The 8097-nt window shown below is 57.2% G+C and overlaps 1 protein-coding gene across 1 annotated transcript in view; it reads right to left on the reverse strand.

Moving 5' to 3' along the window:
* Positions 1-6141: 6141 nt before the first annotated feature.
* NEUROD2 (neuronal differentiation 2) overlaps positions 6142-8097 on the reverse strand; it is a gene marked incomplete at its 5' end in the record, with an annotated part of 2673 nt that continues 717 nt past the window's right edge. Inside the window, one exon of the mRNA XM_027774781.1 lies at positions 6142-8097. This exon is cut by the window's right edge and continues 717 nt beyond it. Within this exon, the coding sequence (XP_027630582.1) occupies positions 7786-8097 (312 nt within the window).

An 8097-nucleotide genomic window follows, 5' to 3' on the forward strand; every position in this document is an offset into this window, starting at 1 on the left:
ACAGGCAGTTGTTACCCAGCTCGTGCCAGGAGCGATTGGCAGGTTCGAGTAGGCACAGTCATTCCGCACACAGATGTCCCTGCGTTCACTCTTCTGATATGAATTCTGTCAGCTTTGAATCCGGGAGAGAAGAGCAGACAGCTACAGACAGAGCCACAGACAGACACAGACACCACTAGAGCCATTGTCTGGAGGACACAGAACTCGGCGGGGAGTTTTTTTTTTTTTTTTTCTTGAAAGCATTGGTTTGTTTGTTTGCTTGTTTGAAGATAGGCTCCCACTAAATTTGGGGGACACTCCCAGGCCCCCACCCTTCCCATTCTGGCCTGTTGCCTGACCAGACTTTGCCAATAGCCTTGAGAGCCCCACAATGTTGTCTGGAGCTTCAAAGTTGAGTCCTGCAAACAAGATTCGCCAACGTCTGGGAAGTCTGCTCCCTTAGAGCCCCTTCAGAATGCTATGACCCGGCGTTCTAGAACTCACACAGAGTTCTAGAAAGCCACCAGCATGCGGGTTCCAGCACCCTAGAATCTCCGAAACTGCAAATTCCAGAACTCCCACACAGTGTACATCCCCGTGCCCAATTCTCATAGAGCCTTCTCCATTGGCTAGAGGAAGTGGGTGCTGTCCCATGTGCCTGGCCAGATGGCCTCACGTGCTTGGTCCTCACCGCTGCATCTGGTACCTTGGCAACCAACCCCTCAAAAATATTTTTTAAAAAATTTTAAAAGCACAAAAAAATCCCCACACCCTGCCCTTTGAATTAGGAACACGGAAAGGTCAGGCCCCCTGGCTACTGTCTCTGTCCAGTACGGCTTTCCAGACCGGACCCTATTCCCGCTCCTGTCCCCTCCCTGGCCCTCCGGCCTGGCCTGACCTGCCCTTCCTGCCTGTGTTTCTGCTGGCAGCTGTGGGAGTGAGCTGGCTGGTCACTGGGCATCTGTGAGCAGGCCGGGCATGAAGAGCCGCTGGGGTTTGTTTCTCCCTGGGCAGCGCGAGCTAGTGGAAGAAGAAAAGGTGGGCAAAGAGGGAAAATTTAAAAACCAAAAACCAAACACTTAACTAAGGACAGAAGAGAAGAACACAGAGGGGTTTGGACTGCGGTTTGTTGAGTTGTTTTTTCTTTCTTTCTTTCTTTCTTTTTAAAAAGAAAAAGCCCCCATCCTGTGTCATCATTTTTATGGGATCTGCAATTCTGGCAAAAATCTGTCTTTAATTTAGCTGTCCATATAAAAATCCTCACTGTATAATAATGAACAGATGCCATGGAATTTAAGCTGGAGCCTCGGCTCCTCCCGCCTTCCCCCCCGCGCCTGGCACCGGGCACCGGGCACCGGCTGAGTAGCACAGACTGGCACCAACGTGCGGGCGAAGGGTGGGCAGGGGGCGACCTGGGCTCAGCGCCAGGGCGTGGGGTGGAGAAGGGTCGTCCCGGTGCCGGCTTGGCCAGGCGGGAGCTTTTGCGCAGCGGCACCAAGGGAGACGTGGCTGAGGGATTTTCTGTCTTTTTCTACCAAATGATCAGTAGTTAAGGATTTTGGTTTGGTTTTGCTGAGAGGCTTCTGATATATATTTTAAAAGCACCGCCCTCCCCTCCGTATAAACCCAAATGTTTTTGATATTTTAATTGAGTTGTTTTTAACCCTCCCCGTGCGCCGAGCCCGGCCTCCGCCTGGGAGCCCAGCCGAGCGCGAGTTCGCAGCAAGCGGGATCACCTCCGCGCCGGGCCCGCCTGCAGCCTCCGCGGTATTCCCTGCGCGGGCGCCTCCGGGGGCGTCCCGGCAGCGCGGGCGGGGCAGGACTGCCCGGCTGCCCTCCAGGAGCCAGGCCGGATGTGCCATCTGACTGGGAAGCGGGCGAGATGAAGGGAAGAAGGAGAGCCCACCTGCCCCCACCCCAAATCTCGCTCAGTTCCCAAGGGAAGAGGAAACACGATGCCAGTCCGGTGTCCCCTCCGGTCTCCGCCTGCGGTCCAGAAAGCTACGGTGGGCTCCGGTTCGAGGGGCTTGTGCTGAGTCGCCCACCCCCACCCCTCGCCTTTAATGCGACTCTGGCGAGAACAGATGTCCCAAGCCGGGCGGACTGCCCAGACCCCGCCCAGCTGTGCCCTTGGCGAAGACTTGGCTGAGGGTAGGAACTGGCACGCGGGTCCCCAAAGGGGCTCGGGGGCTCCCGCGGCCCCGACGGGACCTGACCTCGCAGCCTTGGCCTCCTGGCCAGCGCAGCCTCGGGCAGGAGGCAGGAGAGCCCCGGAAAGACCCGTTCCTAATTCAATTAATTCCAAAAAGAGGAAAGAGACGCAGGCAGAGGCGAGAGCGGCCGAGGGAGAGGTTCGCGTAACCGAGAGCCAGGCTCGCATGCCGGGCTTGGACTCGGCCGCCCAGGCAGCCCGGGAGACCGCGGCCCGAGCACGAGAGCCCGCGGAGGAGCCGGCAGGGCCAGCGCCCTGCCCGGGCGCACGTCTGGGCTGCGTCTCCGGCCGACGCCGACGCCGGGCCTCAGTTCCCAGGCACCCAGGGGCTCCCTCGCCGCCTCCCCTGGGAGGCCCGCTCCTCCTCCTCGCTCAGGCGGGCTAAGGGGACCCGGCTCCCGGCCTCCCCGTCAGAAACGCGGGCGTGGCGGGCGAGCGAGCCCTGCCCTGGACTCGGCCTTCCTCCCCGCACCCTCCCAGGGCCTGTGCTCGATCCCAGCGCTTCCTGACAAAGTTTCCGGGAGCAGAAGACAAGGCGGCTCCTGCCCCTTTCCGCGCTTGTCACCCAGGCAAACTTGGTGGAGAATGTTTAAAGACGTGAGAAAGACAGGCAGAATTCTGAATTCAGGATTTGGAAGCCCAGGTTTCAAGGTCTCTCCCAGAGTGACCTCGGTCTGGGCCTGTGACCAGACCCTGAGAGCCCCAGCCCTGAAAAAGGGAAAATGAGGAGTCCTGGGCCCTGAGCTGGAAAGCCTGTTTGACAGTGGAGGCCCTTCTGTCCCCTCCCACTCTCCTCAAAAAGCAGCTTTCTCCTTTGGGCACCTTGGAGCAGGTGGGGCGGGGCCTGGGCTGCCACTCTAAGGTCACATCGGAGCTTGGGATGGAGGTCAGGCCTGGCCTGTGCTGCCTCTTTCTTCTCCCCTTCCTGGATGAGTAAACTGGGGTAGCTAGAACCTTACCTTGGTCTACACTACCCCTTCCAGTCAAGGGATCCTACTAAAAGCAGATTATTTCCTGTAAAAGATTCTGGGGACCCGAAGGAAGCTGACGTTGCCCAAGAGAGAACGAAATCTCTGACCTCTGCGGGGAAGCCCTTGTCCCCACCAGCCAGTGCCTTTTCCATGGAAGGGACAGAGTAAACACCCCCAAGTCTCCGGAGTGTCAGACTGGGCTCAGTTTTCCCCGCTGTGGTTTTTGGGATCATCCCCCTGGGTGACAAAATCACAGTGGCGATTCACTGGGGGTCAGCGGCTCTCCAACCAGTTCATGGCAGGAATGGAGTTAAACCAGGAGGGAAGAGGGCGAACTGGCTTTTCCTGCCCTTTCCTGCCAGATGGGCAAATGGCCCGGACTCAGATGTATCTCAGTTCCTTGTCAGTTTCCACATTTGAGATGGGGGCTGGAAAATCAAGGGAAAGACACCCTCCCGATTAAACCTAGTGCCAGCCGTCGGGGTGGGCAGCCCAGGGGTTGAGCCCAGCGGGCAGGTGCGGGCTTGGAGATCTTGCTGTTCAGGCCAGGGGCAGGCCGGTGTCCTCGCTGCACCTTCTCCCTGCCCCCTCGACCCCCACATCATCGTGCTGGCCCCTTTTTACTGTCCTCCCCGCTCCACACACACACTCCTTTTGTTTGTGGAGCTTTTCTGGGTATGTGTGTGCGGGCAAGCGGGAGAGAAAGCGAGAGAAAGAGACCTGCGACGGGCGTTTGGGGCCGCGTGTCCGCGCACATCTTCTTCTCCTGCTCATCCCGACTCGCCAGGGAAGTTAAGTGTTGGGGAGGAGGGCGGTGGGAGGAGAGAGCGCAGTCGGAGTGCAAGCCGTGTGGGGGAAGGGTCAGGAATCGGAGAAGGGGTGGTGGCTGGTGTGGAAGCTGGGATTCTTGGGGAACCGAGGCCTCACTGGGGTCACCGCCACCACCTGGGACTGGCCACCCACCCTGCCCATCAGGACCAAAGATGCAGCGGCCCAGGAGCTGTCAACGTCCTTCAAAAGGGGCGGAAATCTGGCTGCAAAACCAGTTATGAGCCTCTTGGGGTAGCCAGAAGGGTGATGTGTAGAAGTCTATGGTCTCTGGCCAAGGGAGCCACGTGCTGGGGTCCTTCAAGGCCCAAGCCACCTGGATCCCGCCCAGTCTTGACTTTAGAGCAGATTCCGGGGACCACGCTGAGTGAGACAGAAGCCCAGTTAACCTTGTTTCCAGGGCAGGATAAGGTTCTGGCCTTGGGATGGGTAGCGAGGTTCTTTTCTTTCCAGTCGCCTCTTCCAGGCCTTGCTCCAAGCCCTGTGCAGACCAGACTTTCAGTTTGGGGTCTGGAATGTGCACCTCACCCCATGCTCTCCAAAAGAAGGGTGGGAGAAGGAAGATAAGCCAATTCCTTTCTCCCGGGAATAGAGAGGATTCAGAGGTCTATGAAATCTCTCAGCCACGGACAAAGATGAAACCTGGGGCTGAAGGGTCCAGTCCCCAATCTCACTCCAGACACAGTCCTGAGAAAATTCCAGAGATGAACATTTTAAGGAATTCTGGTGAAGTTCTCCCAGAAAAAGGAGAATTCCAGCAGGGTGTAGGGAGTGCTTCATGCTGTGAGCAGCTCCCCAGGGGGTGGAAGGCTTCACTCCATCGCGGGCAGAACAGTTAACCAGGTCAGCACCCTGGAGTGGACAGCTCCTGGCTGGGGGCCCTAATCTGCCATTAGCAGGTCTGGGAGACCCATTCTGAGAGCTTCTTCTCTACTGGGACTGGAAGGGGTTTCCAGGTGGACATTTAGGGAGGAAGCTGAGCTCAAGTTCAGACAGTATAATCCGATCCACTCTTCCTTCTTCAACTACCTCCTTCTTTCCTCCTGTCAGGCCTGTCTCATATGGGGGATCTTGGGCCCAGCCCATAAAAGTCTTAGCGTGCTTGACCTCTACAACTCTCATTTCAGCCTTAAAATGAGCAGTGTTTTTTGGAAAATAACTTTAGTAAGCAGCATCAGAAACAACCCCTTCAGGGTCTCCTAAGAGTGTTAGGCTTTAGGATGGGGGTCTTTGGGACTCAGATTCCCTCTCCAGACAGTCCAGGTCTCTGGTGGGCATTGCAGCCAGAGGACGGGGGACAGAGAGCAGAGAGGTTCTTTCAGGGAAGCTGGTTCAAAGCTGCATTTGCTGCTGAGGCTCAGAGAAAAAGAATTGTGAGGCCACCTAGTCTAAACAGGAGACTGGTTCCCAGTGCCCATCATTCTTCCACAACCCGCTGAGGGATTCCCTCTGTACAAAACTGCAGCAGACAGGAAGGAAACTGCCTAGATGTGGACCAGGGAGTTCCTACTGCCCTGTCCCAGAAACTCATGGTCAGGTCACTCACCACTCTACCGGTGGGCACCCAGACTCAGGACCCTGGGACATTCTCTCAATCTCACCAACACCCCTAAAATTGCCAACATTCCTGAGGCCAAAGTGGTCAATTCTCTTGAGTCTACTGAAACACAAAGTTAAGATGGAAATAATAATATTTCATCCTCTTGTCCTTGTAACATTTTTTAAATTAAAAAATATCCCTGTCTGGCTCAATGGTTGTCTTTTTCTCTATCCATTTGCTTTTTTGCAACAGTGGGCAGAAGGTTGTAAAATGACTGGCTGTTCCCAATTTGATAATTCTGCAGTGATGAAAAGATATTTTGCCTTGAGGTGCATTTGCTTGTGTCCGAGGACTGAAGGAGTGTCAGGGGCTCAGCCCTCTGCTTTGTGCTGGGAGCCTGTGAGGCTGGGTGGGGTCTGGGAAGGGCAGCACGTGTAACTGTTTCTGTGCCCACGGAGGGCAGGAATCCAGGAGTCCCACCCAGGAAGGTCCAGTCCCTCACCCTGGCCTCTGAGCAGTCATTTAACACTGCCTCCAACTCCCCAGTCCCAGCTCAATCCCCCTCTGCCCCCTCCCAATGAATGGAGGCCACCGTGAGAAACCGGGTCCGGCTTTGCATCTCATTTACATAAATATTTATTAATCGTCATTAAACTGAACAGAAACACGCAATGCACTTCGGGTGTCCCACGGGAGTTTCGTCTTCGCTACAAGAGGAAGGTAAAATTGCGTGTGTGTGGGTGAATGTGTGGGTGTGTCACCTGTGGGTTTGCATTTTTGCCTCGTGTGTATGGATGCCTGATCCCCTGCTTCCAGTGGGGAGAGGTTCATCTTTTGCCCCTTTTGCGGGGAACCTCCAGAAGGAGCCCTCAGCCCCGCTCCCCGTCCACCTGTCGACAAAAGCCAGGAGGACGCCTCGGACAGAAAACCCCTCTCCAGCCACCGGAAATCGCCGGGCGCCTTGTGCCCCCCCGAGGCACAGTCCGAGAAGGGGCGGGGTTGCCCCAGGTCTCCTTAGCCCCCACCCCTCATCCCGGGAGCGGACGGAAGTGCCTACGGGAGGAGGAGCCGACCAGCTAGCCTCCTTCTGCCCCCCGGACGCCCGCGCCGGGCCTGCGTGTGCGTGCGGTGTGGTGTGCGTGTGTGTGTCTCTCATGCAAACCCTCCCTCCCCAAACCGACCCCCCAACAGTTTGCCATTCCATACAAATTTGGAAACAGGTTTTTAAAAAACAGCATGACGCACAACGGGGACGGGGCGGGGGAGGGCAGTGGCACTGGGGCCCCAAATCTCCGAGTCACTGATTGTAAGAACCTGGGGAGGGGAAGGGGGCTGCGCGGGCCCCCATTTCACCAAAGTGCACAGATCCGCGCTTGGGCGGGGTGGCCCGCGGGCCGGGAGGGGCATCCCGGGGCCGGGCCGGGCCGCTAGGCTCAGTCAGAACCTCCTTGCATAGATATTTGTGTCTTTTTTATTATTGGTAGTAGTATTTTTTTGCCTTTTATTGCTTCTAAAAGTTCTTACTGCGTTTTCTCTCCGATCCGGACTCTGCGTTCGGCCTCCGTCGCCTCTTAGCTTTTTTTTTTTTTTTTTTTTTTCTGTATGTTTGTTTGTTTAAAAAAAGGAAAAGGGAACAACGGATTCTAGTTACAAATTGTCTTGACCTCTCTCTTTCCTCTCAATCCACATCCCCTCCCGCCAAAATTAAAATCGCAAAACGCGGAGACTTGGGATTGGGGGTGAGGGCGGTCCAGGCCCAGGCTAGGACGCGCAGACTTCTCTCTTCAAGGAAGAGGGGGCACCCGGCTCCTCCCTGTCGCGGCAGCTCGCTGTTTTTAAAATAATACCGTGAGGGGAAAACCGCATCTCACAGCTCTGCTGCTCCCTTACCGACGCCTTTGGGCCTGCAGGGAGGAGGGGGCGGAGGAAACCTAACTGAAGGTATTGGGAACTAGGAAGGGCGGGAGGGTGTCTCCTGGGAACGCCCGGAGATGGGTCCCTGGAGAAGCACTCCCTGGGAGAAGGGAAGAGGGAACCCCTTGAGGAGAGAGAAGGCGAGTCCCCTGGGGTAAGCAAGGCCCCTGGGATGGGCCACCCACAGGTAAGAGAACCGCGCTGCCCAGGAGAGCCGCAAGACCGGCGGCCCGCTCCCCGCGCCCGGCGCCGGGGTAGGTGGGGGGTGCCCCTGCGCTCTGGGGCTGGGGACAGGGGGGCGGGCAAAGGCAAAAGAAAAAGAAGGGGGCCGGCGCGAGGTCTCAGTTATGGAAAAACGCGTTGAGCTCCTCGTACATTGGGCCCCGGTCGTGGTGAAGGTGCATATCGTAAGACAAGAGATTCTCGGAGTGGACGCCCCCGCGCACCGCCGACGAGCCGAAGACCAGCCCGTGGCCCGCGGGCCGCGAGCCGGGCAGCGCCGAGTAGTGCATAGAGTAGTGGTAGCTCTTCTCGTGGTCGGGCGACGAGTCCTGCTTGAGCGAGAAGTTGCCATTGAGGCAGAGCGGAGGGCTGAGCGGGCCCTCGTACTCGGAGCTGTTGTAGTCCGGGCTCGCGCCGCCGCCGCCCGCCCC

The sequence above is a fragment of the Tupaia chinensis genome, unplaced genomic scaffold (assembly GCF_000334495.1).
Source record: "Tupaia chinensis unplaced genomic scaffold, TupChi_1.0 Scaffold000477_1, whole genome shotgun sequence".
NCBI classification, from domain to species: domain Eukaryota; kingdom Metazoa; phylum Chordata; class Mammalia; order Scandentia; family Tupaiidae; genus Tupaia; species Tupaia belangeri.